The sequence below is a fragment of the Stegodyphus dumicola genome, chromosome 7, assembly GCF_044657685.1.
Source record: "Stegodyphus dumicola isolate Sdum_Otavi_A_Nest chromosome 7, ASM4465768v1".
NCBI lineage: Eukaryota > Metazoa > Arthropoda > Arachnida > Araneae > Eresidae > Stegodyphus > Stegodyphus dumicola.
The window spans coordinates 49,437,600-49,451,934 of NC_140774.1; the positions used below are offsets into that span (position 1 = coordinate 49,437,600).

Below are 14,335 nucleotides of genomic sequence, written 5' to 3' on the forward strand. Positions count from 1 at the left end.
TACCAAAAATATATTTTTACAAAGTTCGAACACATATTATGCAACATTTCAAAGAAAATCACCTTCAAGCCATTTATTATTTTCAAGCTGTAATAAAACAATAACAGATGCCGTAGCCAATCTAAATTTCAAAAGATTTTTCATTTATCTTTAATACTATGTAAATGCATTGCTCAACAAAGCATAAGTTAACAAGTCATAGTAATCATGTAGTATGCATACTACATGACTGCATGCAATCTTCCACATTTACAGTCTGTTACTTTTCAATACACACTTCAAGGTTGTAGTGACCCTCCTCTCACTTACAATCAAAATGTAGATCCTCATCACCCCAAAGAGGAAATTAGGAGATTTCAGAAAATTAGATGATTCAACCTTTTTTTTTTTTTTTTTTTCCCCCCGTGGCAATTTTCAGGCATGGTTTGGGAAGAAGATATGACCTTGACCTCCTATTCTAAACTAAGACATTATAGTAAGTTATTTATTTTTTTTGATAGCAGCACTAATTGATTGTTGTTTTGATTATTTCTATACCTTGCCATTTAATCCCATGTTCAAATTTAAAAATAGTATTTTAGTGGTGCTAATAAATCAATAACTAAAAGAGGTAGATCGCATACTAGATGATCAGATAAATTTATTTCAGAGATGAGTTCTAATTTTATTTGACAGTGAGAATTCAGTTTAACGAGATGGCAGTAGTACACATTACTTCTATTTAAGAGGAGGATAGAAATATTTGTATTGTTGTTCATACTTTTCAAATTTTATTGCTTCTGAAATTTAAAAAAAAAAATTAATGGTGAACTTCTCTTTTAAGTGTTACTGCACACTGAACTTTTTACAACTTGAATGAATTGCAATTATTTTCTTATGAAACTATAAAGTATATTCCGGTGTATGACACACACTTTGAGTACAAAAAAATTAGACTAAAATTTATGGGTGTGCATTTTATGACCGATAGAAAAATGATAGATTTGAGAATAAAGAAAGGATGAGCATACAAAAATTAAATTTCTACATGTACTTATATTTAGAAACTATGTATTTTATGAGGTTAAAAATTTTCATTATTGAATAATATGAAAAGTTCGTAATATTCATCTTCCGTTATATCTTCAGGCATATCATCGAATTCTGTTTAATTTTCACCATCACAGTAATTCTGATCCATAAATAAGTAATCATCTTCCATTCCATCTAGATTGTGAGATATACCCTATTTTTTAAATGATTTTTTAATAATGTTAGGTTTAATTTCATTCTGTGCTTTTATTATCCACTCACACAATAGTTCTAGATTAGCATGGTGCATTTGGCCTCCTTTTGTAAATATTCCCTAACATTCTAATACCAATGTATTTAAATCTTGTTTCAAATTTTCTTTGAATGGTTTATTGATATATATTGTCACTCTAAAAGCTGAACTAATGGCATTAATCTGCTTGGAATAACTGCCACCTCTGTATCAATCTCTTCATCAATTTCTTCATATTATCTGTTAAGATGGTTTCGGAAGATTTTCTGGATTCTTTAAGGAAATGGGATGCTTTGGCCAAACATTTCTTTCCTATAATTTTGCACCGCTTTCATCTATTCATCCTTTCTCGTGAACATAAATGAACACATGATTTTCAAAATTACATTTCCGTATTGTCTTTCTTTTAAAAATAACCATGGGTTTTAATTTTGTATAGCCTGCTAAGTAACTATGGTAAGGTGAGATTTTTTGTGACATGTTATTTTCATATTAACCATTCTTTGTTCCTTTTTACATCAATTGTTTTATTTCCTATCATATCAAACATTACTGGAGTTTCATCCATATTTGTAATATGTGAGAGTATGTTTCCTAGGTCAATACGATACTTCTGGAAACTTATCAATTTGTTGTTCATCTTCAGAAGCCTTTGCTAAACTTTTTTTTTCTTGGCAGAACTAAATTATTCTACACCATAAATCGACTACACCAGCTTGAAGCTGCTTTAAACTTTTTGCATTGCTTTTTGCACACTTTATGCATTTAGACTGTTTCTTGTTACACTTAATCCATTCTGGCGATTTTCTGGAACCCAGTTCGCAATACTTTCTTCTAGAATAGGCCATTTCATTACAAATAAATGTGCCTTTATACAAAGCACATTTATTCTTTGGTGTATTTATTACTGTAATTTCATTTTTCTTCTACTCATGTATGAAGCTTTCATCAACACCAAACATCCTTGTTGCAGTACAATATCCATTTTCTCTCACAAATTGAATGACTTTGCATTTGAAAACATCATTGAGTTTGTTTTGTTTAGCAGAAGCCATATTTACTGCTAAAAGGAACACTAGATCAACTGTATTTCAACTATAGCAAATGCGATTTACTGAAGTCTCACTTTGAAATCCGGCTCCAAATGACTACAGAAAGAAAAGCAAGCGATTCATTCCGCGAATTCATTCAGGTCGAAAATGCATTCTTATCCCGCATTTTGTCTCCTTTTTCTTGAAACCATAGAATAACATTCTCTTGCACTTCCGCATTGAATACAACCCACCATCCTCACAGAACTATTTACACTGTCAAGCATTTCTCCTGCACACATATTGTTCCCCTTTTTACTTGTCAGTTCAGCACACCCTTTTCCAAAAGGACCAGGAAAAATTGCCAAATGAATGACTTCAAAAGATAAGAACATCTGGCATCTACTTTCAGGTTTCTTCATAAAGGAAAAGGTACATGTTATACGGCAAATATACCTAAAAATTAAAAAATATAGTTTAAAATTATAGGTGCACATTATACAATGGTATGTGTTATATGTTGGAATATACAATAGTATATATTTTTGCATACTTCAAAAGTATGCCCAGAGATAATTTTAAGGCTTCAGAACAAAAACAGGTGTGAACCTTCCTTACATGAGTTCATGTCCAACTAAATTACAGAAAAAAATAACTACTTTTTTATTCAATGAAAAATAAGAACCTAATTTTATTGAAACTCACTGACTGGAAACCATTCTTTACAGTATAAAACATTTTTGGAAGTATCTGGTTACAATAAAATAAGTTTTTAATTCACCAAATTAGTTAGAATTTGGATATTGAAATGTTCCAGAACTAAAACTATGACAGATTTTCTTTAGCAATTTATTTTGAATAATTACTACTTGTACATTATAACTGTATCAATTGCAGTTATGATATCAATTACAGTTACTCAATAAACAACAGCAACTGCATTTTGAATCAGGTTTCAGTTCCTCATTCTTCCTCTACCTTTCATTTCCTCATTCTCATTCAGCAGTTTACAATGCACTAAAATTTCTAATTTGTAGAAAAGAAATTCCTTCACTTTCTGCAAGAAATACTAAATATTTACACACTTTTACTGCACCAAACATTAATAAATTAAAAAATTAATGAAAGAAACATAAAATTGTGTTGGCAACTAAGTGACTGCAGATTTTGTCAACAGATGGTTTTAGCACATTCTTTTGTGAAGCATGTAATCTATATTGTTTTGTTGTTGTTTCCACTTCCACCCTTAATTAGTAACAATTTGTATCAATTAGTTTAGTTTTGTTACTATCCCAATTTAAAAATGGAAAAACAAAATGTGCATGTCAGACATATTTTATCGTATTATTTCTGAAAAGGCAAAAATGCTCCACAAGCATAAAAGAAATTATGTGCTGTATATGGGAACAAAGACTTGAAAGAAAAGCAGAGCCAAAATTGGTTTGCTAAATTTGATTTTCTTGTGATTTTTCACTCAAAAATACACAACAATCTTGCTGTCCAGTTAAAGTTGATGACAGTCACATCAAGTCAGTTATCAATTCAGATTGTCATAGCACAACATGGGAGATTGCAGAGAAGCTCAATGCATACATGCATTAAAAAAAAATTGAAACAACTTGGTTTTTTTTTAAAAAAAAAAAAAACTAGATTTATGGGTTCGTCATCAGCTTAAGGAAATTCATTTGACACAATACATTAGATTTATGTGATTTGCTTCTGAAAAGCAAAAAAAAACTGATGCATTTCTGAAACGACTAATTATAGCAAAAGAAAACTGGATAGTTTTTAATCAAAAAAGATTATGAAAACAGTTAATTCAAATATCTACGTTCAACAACTCACCAAACTGAATTGATGCAGTTTAACAATAGTGGCCAGAATTGGCAAATCATAAAGGTATGGTTTTCCAACATGATAATGCAAAACCCTATACATCTTTGGTCACTCGCCAAAAATCATTGTAGCTAGGCTCGGATGCACTATCATATCCACCCTATAGCCTTTTCAGATTTCCATTTATTTTTTCCCATGCAGAACTCCTCAAATGATAAAATTTTTAATCTCATCATAAAATCTCATTTATTCATTTATTATTATTATTATTTTTTTTTTTTTTTTTTTGATAAAAATCAGAAACTTTATGAACATAGAATTGTGACACTGCCTGAAAGACAGCAAAAGGTCATGGGCAAAAATGAATAGTAAGTTATATTTTCAAGTAAAAATTTTGAATTTTCCTTCTTATTTAAAATTACAATCACTTAGTTGCCAACCTAATAAATGAGCCTGGAATTACATCAAATATCTCATTAAAAGGATTACAAAATTGTGACAAAAATTAAATGATATAACTTATAATAATAATACAAACTTAAGATTCGGGATGCCACTGACCTTTACTAATTTCTCGACTATAATTCAAAATATTAATTTTCATATTTCCATTTTGGAAAATTCCATTCCTTATGCATATATTCCATTCCTTATGTATATATGTATATATTAACTTGGCCTTATTAATGATCATATTAAGAATTTTCTTATTTTTCATCCCAACTAACTTTTGGGCGTTAACCAATTGTTACCTTTCCTAATTCTTAAAAATGAGGGATTTTATTTTTTTCTATTTTAATGCAGAATATCAAATACAAGAATTTCCATTATAATAAAATTAAACATTTAAAAGAATAGCAGCAATAGTATACACTGATCTTAAGCATCATAAAATGTGTATAATGTTTGACAAATTTCTAAATGTAAATAAACATTGAGTAACTTAATTATTGATTTTAATATTCTAAATGTTTTAAATAGTTTCTCCTCTATCATTTTCTTTACCTCAGTCGTTTCTGATTCTGAAAAGTCTTCAACACTTTCAGCAACAGTGTTGTTGACAACCGGTTCACCATTAGTTTCTGCCATATTAAACAATTCACTTTTAATTTTTTACCGGGACAAACCTGAGATGTCACCGAAACTGAAGTCCACGTCTGTAATGTTGATGAAGCAGAAACAAGAAGAGTGGAGTTGCATCAAAATGAAAATTAAATCAAAGGTATTTTAGGTATTTCAATAAAAGCTATTTATATATTTCGATTTGTACTACCATTTTATGCACGACATTTATTGTTTCCAACCGTTGTTTTAATTCATCTAAAAACTACTTAAAAGAAAATACTTTTTTTTATATGGCAAATGCTGTTACTGTTATACCTAAGTTAAGTACCAACATATTTGATTTTCTAATTCATATATTTAAAATACTTACAGTCATTTTTTATTTGTTACAATAGCAGAAGTTAGGACGAACTATATTAAAAATAGATCAGCAGCAGGATTTTGTGTTCACTACTAAACTCTTTATTAACTAGACGTTAAAGCTGTTTGTTTTGTTTTCGAATTCATAGTTGAAGTATGAATTCATTGTTTATCTATTGCGCTGAGGGATTAATATTTTATTGCTTGTTCTGATATTTTGTATTCGCTTCATATAAAAATGGCTGCAAGTAAAATAGAACCCTTATGGCAAGACAGGGATATTAAATTCGATTTATCACCAGCAGAAATGCAGTTTCATTGTGGCGAAAAATTGATCGATAAATTGGATTCTGTTGAAGATACCAAAGGTAATAGTGGGGATGCTGGAAAACTTTTTGTTACTAATTTACGCTTGATTTGGCAGTCCTATGTAAAACCTAGAGTCAGTTTGTCTGTTGGTTATAATTGTGTTACAAATATGTCAACGCGAACAGTAAATTCAAAGCTGAGAGGTGTGACTGAAGCATTATATATTCTTACTAAAGTTCATAGCACACGATTTGAATTCATTTTTACGAATTTAATACCAGGCACTACGAGGCTAATGACATCTGTTATAAGTGTTTATAAAGCGTATAATTCTAGCAAGTGGTATAGGGAATTGAAATTAAGAGGCAGTGTTGTACTTAGCAAACAATTAAAAGTCTTGCCTCAGGAACAGATTTACAGTAAAGTTAATGGAGTCTGGAATTTATCAAGCGATCAAGGAAATTTAGGAACATTTTTCATCACTAATATTCGGCTTGTATGGCATGCAAATATGAATGAATTATTTAATATCAGCATACCTTACATACAAATAGTTTCTCTTAAAGTAAGAGAATCAAAATTTGGAATGGCACTTGTAGTAGAAAGTTCAGAATCTAGTGGTGGTTATGTATTAGGTTTCAAAATTGATCCTACAGAAAGGCTTCAAGAAGTTTTCAAAGAAATTTCTAGTCTATATCAAGTACACAGTACAAATCCAATTTTGGGAGTTGATTACTTCATTGAGGAGAAACCTCATATTGATAATGAGCTTCCTCAGTGTGCTCCACTGGATGAGGATGTTGAAATAATAAATTCTAAGGAATGTGACACTTTTGCTGCATATTTTGCTGATGAAAATCATGTTCGTGATCGTGAACCTGTTTACTGTGAAGAACTTGGATTAGCCGTTGAAAAAATAAAAGATGGGTTTACAATGAGTAGCCTATGGGAAGTTATACCTAATTCATGAAGATATTTATACCTGATAATAAATAAAAATAAGTAGACAGTTTATTCATGATTATTTGATGTGAATATTTTGGCACTCCGTCCACCTTTAAAAACTGAAAAAGAAAATTAAATTCAGAATTTTTATTAAGCAATATATAATTTCAATGTGCAAACGTTTTAATTAAAGAACTATAAATGATGAAATAAGTTTTTGAGTATTTTGTAATAGCTTATCAAAATCATTACCCATTTGCTAATTAAGATATTAGGATGAAATTGTTAGTTGATGGTTCTTTTAGTATTTAAAATTTTTAAATTGGACATAAAATAAGACATTTAAAAAAAAAGGTAGTATCTTTTGATCAGTTAATTATAAATCCCAGTTTTAAGAAATAAATTAAATGAGGTAAGACTCACTGCAGGATTATTTGTATGACATATCAGTAAAAATATAGGCCCCGTAGGAAAACATATTAATTAAAAAATATGTTTTATATTGAAGAAAAATTAAGCAATTAATTTAATATGTTTAGCTCCCACACCATGCTATCTATCCACATACTATGCTGTAATTTCTCAAAGGCAGTTAACCATAATTCTAAACAGTTGTGAATAAGAGCATTGGTAAGATATGAAAATTTTAACAAAGAGCTTGTACTTTGTCATATAGAAACAAAATATCAAATTATAATTGTTTCACATTTTACAAGAACAGAAAGTTGTGCATGGAAAAGTTAAAATTAAAAATTTTACAATTTAAAAAAATAATCATAAACTATTACATAAAATAATAAGTAAATTTAATTATGGAGTGCAAGCTACCACATTATTTTCTCCTTTTTATATCAGTCGATCGTAAATTATTGTCTTAGAAAGGCATTTACTTCAAGAGATTTCAATCTAATTTATGAATCCTACAAAATTTTGTCTGTAGCCAAGAGTTTTATAATCTAGCAGAAATGCTGGTCATTTTTAAGGGTGATCATCATAAGAGATTTCATTGCATTTATTATCAAAAATGCATGCTTTATTGCTGCATTTGTTCCTAATAAGCAGCTGTATTGGTCTCTAATAAGCAAAATTAAATTATTAATAATACAAATCTGAAAGAAACTCTGTTATTCTAAAAAATGGGGAAATTCTATATTTGCATTGCTCAGCATCAGTTTTGTACACAGGAAGTTAGTTCATTGATTCTATAATTGTTATACATCCTTCTGAATAGAATATTTCTTTAACTAATATTAACTTTCCTTGATCAAAATATTTGATTCAAAGTTTAGTTTCTATACAAATATTCCCATTTCACGTCTATTAAAGTGAACTTTCTGTCAATTATTAAATTTCACTGTTCAGTCTTCCAAATTAAATTTAAAAAATGAATTTGAAACAGATATCTGTGAATTATTTTGCAAAGAACTCTTTTTGTGATGATATTTTCACAAGCTGTACTTTTGATAGAATTCTAAATCTAAAATGTATTTGATTCGTGAATGTATTTTTGATTTCAAAAAAATATTGCGGTGCTACTTTGTTAGACGGTTGCACGGATTTTGGCGAGTAATATAACTTATGGTAAACCCATTGCTGGATAAGTTATTTATGGTAACCGATACTTTGTTGTCATTTTATTTAAAAAATAATGTGTTTTATTATGCATAAATTCCATATTTTAAATATGATTTATGGCTTCTAAATATTAAAAATCAACTTAATTTTGCATTTTTATTTGAAATAAAAATTTTATTGTTTACGATATTTTATGTTGTGAATGATGTAATCAATGACATCACCTAACTTTAAAAGTAATTAGTTTTAATATCTATAAATTTAATCTAATGTTTAAACATTATTTATGGCTGTTAAATATTAAAATACAATTTTTTAAAAATGATTTTATTATGTATGATTATTTAAATAATTTTAATTCTAGGCATGATGTAATCAGTTCTCTGATTAGTTATAGAATATTTGTGCATTACGGCACCATTTAAAAATTTAATTCCTATCTTCGAATTCCTTCAAAGATGAATGTTGTTATTGGTAAGTACCAAGAGTTATTGATATCGGAATCAAAAAATTTTCCTTTGTACTTCAGGGAAGGGCGGTTAAAGGATCTTCGAAATCTTAAAAACAATACCTATTATTGTAGGGTTGTTTTTTTTTTTCCAAATTTTTTTGTTATTTTTAATTTTTATGATCCATTAATTTGGCTCTAAATTGTTTTATCTATTTATAAATTTTTTTTTAATTTTTTTATTCCTGCCCTTGATATTACATTTTTTTTTCTGGCACTTATCAATAAACGACAGGTTAAATGACTCAAAAAAATGTAAGTACATATTTTTCTGTTATTTTATAATTGTATACTTAAATTTTTGTTAAAAAATTGCTGAAATAATTATTGTCACATATGTTTTAATATTAATTATATTCTATATAGTGTATTTTAAAGTATTTGAATTTAATAATATTCTAGTTCTTTTAAATGTTGGTATGATGGTTTTTAATTTGATATTCAATTTCAGTAATATTTTAATCTACTTAAACGTTGGCACAATGTTTTTATAGCGGTGTTTTTATTTTCTTCTTTGCTATAAGTAATAATAACCTTACTTTAGTATTTTATACTCGTAGTAAATGTATTTATTTACACATGTCTGCCATCTTAAAAAACGACATTTTCAAAAAAAAATTAATCCATTACTTTTAACGATATTTATTTTAAGTTTCGAATCCTTTACTATGTGTAAAAACAGCGTTTTTCAAGATGGCTCACAATTGTAAAAACTGCGGCAACGTAAATCGCCAAAAATCCGTGCAACCATCTACCAAAGTCGTTAATCCGGAATGATCTATGATCCGGACCTCAAAGCTACAAACTTTCCGTGCATGCATCAAAGCATAATGTGGCATTCACGCATTCGCGTTTAATGTATAACGGACGGTATAAGCTAAGCTAAAATTATCTACTTCAGTTAATGTTGCAGATTGCGTTGTTCCTTAATCTTCGAATTGGATCCGGCTTATTATTTTTTGCAGACTATTAGAGCAATTTTATAAAAGTAAGCTTCAAATTTCAATTGTGTCAAATAGAATTTCCGATATATATTTACTAATATGTAAAGGATCTACAAAGCGAAAGTATGTTTCAAAGTCCATTAAACAGAAAGTGGAATTGCTGCAAAAAATGGATAAGGGCATATCCTTTGATTATCTAATAATTCCGAAATATGTTTATCAATTTCATGCTGCTCTGCGGGGGGAGGGAAACGATGCGGCGCACAATGAATTGGAAGTTGATCTGTCAGCACTATCCTTATCTTCAGGGCAGATGTTTTTATTTTATTCAGCTTATAATTCCTTGCTAAATGTAGTATTTCATCTCGATGTATCCCATCTTTGATATGATTTAAATCAAATTCCTCGTCATTATAAATATCCTCAGTCAGTACACATCAAATAGTTTTCTGGTTGAAATTTTCTAATTTCGACTATGCGTTATATATGCTTTACACATGCGCGCGTTGAAAGAAATGTTTAATAAAGTAAACAAATAAATATTAAGCCTTTTTTTTTTTTTTTTTTTTTTTGTAAATTTCGATACCCTTTAGATCATAATTGCTCTTTATTTCATAAATTACAGTTCCATATTTTTAATTTTATAATTTCTGCATGCCATCTTACCAGATTTAAACTGATGATCTGTAATCCAGAAAAATCGATAATCCGGAATTGCCGAAGTCCCAACGAGTCCGGATTAAAGACTTTTGACTGTACCAATCTTGCTATTACTGTGTACCAATGAATTGAGTCTCATTGAATGTACCAATGAGGATGACACTAATAAAATTTATGTCGACTTGTTTACACAATCATGTATGCAGTACAAAGTCCATAATCCGGACGTCCATTATCCAGAATGACCATGTTGGAAAATATAGCTAATAATAATTGGTAGCAGAGCGTGGTTTCGATCCACGGTCCTCTGCTACCAGACCGGACCTCAAAGGCCACAAACTTTTTTTGTGTGTGCTTTACACATGCACATATAGAATGCGCGTGCATACATTACGTGCATTACGCATGCGCGTAATGTAGGCTCTACGCATGCGCGCGTTGAAAGAAATGTTTAATAAAGTAAACAGATAAATATTAAGCTTTTTTTTGTAAAATTTGATACTCTTTACATCATAATTGCTCTTTATTTCATAAATTACAGTTTCATATTTTTAATTGTATAATTTCTGCGTGCCATCTTACCAGATTTAAATTGATGATCTATAATCCGGGAAAACCCCTAAGCCGGAATCGCCGAAGTCCAGATTACAGACTTTGTACTGTATATAGAATCTAGGATGTATCCTGAAGCAGTACTAAAATCTGGGATGTCAATTCTTTCAAGCTGGATTGTTGTTCTATGTACATGTAATCTGTATTCAGTTTCTAAGTTGTAGGAAAGTCTACTCTCTGACTACAAAGGAACTGTTCGAAATTTTAAAATACTTCAGCATCAGATTTCTTAAATTGGCCACAGGGTTTCTCTTGAAATAATTTAATTAATTTCTTAAACTAGAATCATAGAATTATGACCAGTCAATAAAAAAATATAGTTATGCAGTCTTATCCTCTATCTGTGTATATAATTTAAAATTCTCATTTAAATATTATTTTCTTCAGTCACTTAAAGTGAAGTATTTTTTAAATCAGTAAATAATCTGTCACTTAAACAGTAGCTATGATTATTTTTCTTATGAATATGTTCAATAAATGTAGATGTGTTTCTTGCTGTTTTAAAGTATAGTAGCATTAGTTTAATATAATAAAATTAAATGAAAGATGCAAGTTAAAATACATAATGCACTGTAAGCAAATACTAAAGATAGGCAAGACTGAGATCACAGAAATACTTGTGACGTTAGCATTTAGTGAATTAAAAGGACAATTGATAATTTTTCAAGGAATTCAATAAAATGCTTCTGAAAGGAATATTTCAGATCTTTGTCAGTTTATTTTGAAGAAATGAAAGATAAAAAATAGGCTTCATATCAAGCAACCTTAGAATAATGTAAAATTGGCATAATCTTTTGTATGTTATTATACTGGAGTGATGTTTGAAATAATAAATATACCAGATTCTGTATGTTTATGTGATGAAAAAATTTATAACTCTGTGATATTATTTAATGTTCTTTTTAAAAAAAGATATTTAAAAAAAAACTAAGAATTTATAGATAAAATATGTTAATTGAACAAATGTCTAACATAACTTCATTATAATTTCTGGAATAAATAATGTACTTGAAAGTGAACTAATACTGTTGTTCTATTTCTGTAATAACAAAAATACTATATTTTTGAATTTTTGTCATGCTGTGGAACATATCGTAAGTTTGATTGTGATGGAATTTAATTACAGTTCAAAAGTAAAAAAAAAAAAAAATTAATCACATGAAAATATAATAACGAGAAGTTTGTCAATTTTAAAATTAAACAACTATAGATTAATGTTAATTTTGCAGGTATTTATAAATATTTGCAAAATTAAATTGCATTATTTGGCCAAAATTCTTCCCAAAAAAAAATGAAAAATAATTGTTAAAAATTATGCTCATTCATTGATTGTATATGCAAACAAAAATGGATACTTCCTTGTTAGAGCAGTCGTTGAAATGGTATATTTAATTGCCATACTTTTAATATGCAATATGTTTGCTTTCAGACTCTTCTGATTATAGAGTGGTCCATGTGATACCATTGTTTCAATATTTTCCCCCATGTCTAAAATGTTTACAATTTTAACTTTTCATGAATTAGCAATAGTGCAGTGTACTTGATTTTCACTTTTACATAATACTGTTTTGTATTACTATATTTCACTTTAAGTCTAGCATAGATGAAGTATCAAAGATCTGGGTTGAAATTAGCCACTCATCAAATATTCAACCTTAGTTTCATATTCAGGTTTAATTATATTTGTTAGTTTATCTATGCCTCGCCTTTAAGCATTAGGAAATCACTTTACACTTGACTAATGAAGAAATTCTTTTGCATGCTTTGTTATAGGAAAATTGCTGTTCATCATAAAATTTACAGTATCCCCACCCAGTTGAAGTATTAACTTATACAAACAAGAATCAAATTGATATTTATATTTAATTTTCCCTTTCTTTTCTTAACTTAGTAGTGACCCTATATTTAAGGATAAAACATTCCTATGTGAAAACTGAATAATATGAGATTCATAAATAGTCAAATTTAAATGATAAACTACATATATTAGATATTACCAATATTAAATAAGCTGAATACTACTAAGTGTATTTGTATGTAGCATTTTACAATTATAGTGCACTTTCTCTTTATTTTTAAATGTAAAAACAAAGCATCTTGATCATTAAAAAATAATACATCAATAAAAATATTGTACTGTACATATAAAAAAACAATTCACTTATAGCATGGAGTTTCAAGTGATGACAGAAAAATAAAAATCATGATTTTCCACCAAAGCATTATATAAATATTAAAATCTCAAATTGAATTTTTCATGTATACTGGTAGTAATGGCTAGAGGTTAAAATAGAAAGACTGCTGTGAGATTTACGAATAGACTGCTATATTTTATTATATTACAAACTGCGCCTTATAACCATTTATTTCTTTTATTCTAATATATTCTTATTTTTATATATAACTTATAACTATTTCTTTTATTCTCAAGACCATTTTAGTGTAAATCAGTGGTTATGGTAATGTGATCCCATAAAAATGCAAATGACTCCAAAAAACAATTTTATGATCTCAATCAGAGCATCAACCCTTCAATTCAGATTTTTTAGGATTTTTATCCACCTTGCAATCTCACTACAAATTTTCATGACCCATACTTTTAATTCAACTAAATAAACTGCAATAATGTCTAAATAAACTTCACACAGAGGAGTATTATTAAACTACACAATGAACTCCCCTAAAACAACAATTCACTATTCCAGTGAAGGTAATTATTTGAATAGAAAACGAGTATTGATGATGTTTAATACTATTATTTAATTACATTCACAGAAATACTTATTACTTTTAAATGTGATCGTTTATGGTTTTTCACTTGCTTGTCTGATAGCATCAACTGATAACTGGTTTATGATTGATAATGATAATGCCAATGTATTTAAAAACAGCATATTCATCAGATAGAAAGAATGTGTCAGTACATGTAAATGAAAACATTGGCTGCAGCATATGCATAGGAAAAACAACAGTTCAGAGTACTCAGAAATACATTCTAGGGCAATAAATATAAATTCTAAACATCAGAATTTAAAATGTGTTTAATTAGGCTTAACCAGATGTCAAGGGTTTTAATATGTCATCCCTGCATCCTGGCCAGTTTATCCAGGTTTAGAAGTGCCAATATACAAGAAGTAAAAATAGTACAGCTTCCAGTAAAAGAACAAACTTTCACAATTAAAATATCCCATTTGTTACATCAACAACTTCTTTATTTCGATTTTTC

The 14,335-nt window shown here is 28.7% G+C and overlaps 2 protein-coding genes across 4 annotated transcripts in view; one reads left to right on the forward strand and one right to left on the reverse strand.

Annotated features, from left to right (window-relative positions):
* LOC118184037 (pyridoxal-dependent decarboxylase domain-containing protein 1) overlaps window positions 1-5,313 on the reverse strand; it is a 148,687-nt gene extending 143,374 nt beyond the window's left edge. The window contains exon 1 of one of the 3 annotated variants that reach the window (XR_015041999.1): window positions 5,137-5,313. Coding sequence is in view for 2 of the 3 variants with exons in the window: in XM_085820173.1 (XP_085676299.1) it covers window positions 5,137-5,220 (84 nt within the window). In the remaining variant the exon portion in view is untranslated. The remainder of the gene's footprint in view (window positions 1-5,136) is intronic. The other 2 variants (XM_085820173.1, XM_035353672.2) reach the window with 2 other exon arrangements.
* Window positions 5,314-5,658: 345 nt separating this feature from the next.
* Window positions 5,659-10,416, forward strand: BBS5 (Bardet-Biedl syndrome 5 protein). The gene has a single exon (XM_035353674.2). The coding sequence runs from the start codon at window positions 5,795-5,797 to the stop codon at window positions 6,833-6,835; it is 1,041 nt and encodes a 346-aa protein (XP_035209565.1). The 5' UTR covers window positions 5,659-5,794; the 3' UTR covers window positions 6,836-10,416.
* The last annotated feature ends 3,919 nt before the right edge of the window (window positions 10,417-14,335 follow it).

What these genes read in the sequence shown, in the direction of transcription:
- BBS5 (XM_035353674.2), top strand. Translation starts at nt 5,795, where the DNA reads ATGGCTGCAAGTAAAATAGAACCCTTATGGCAAGACAGGGATATTAAA.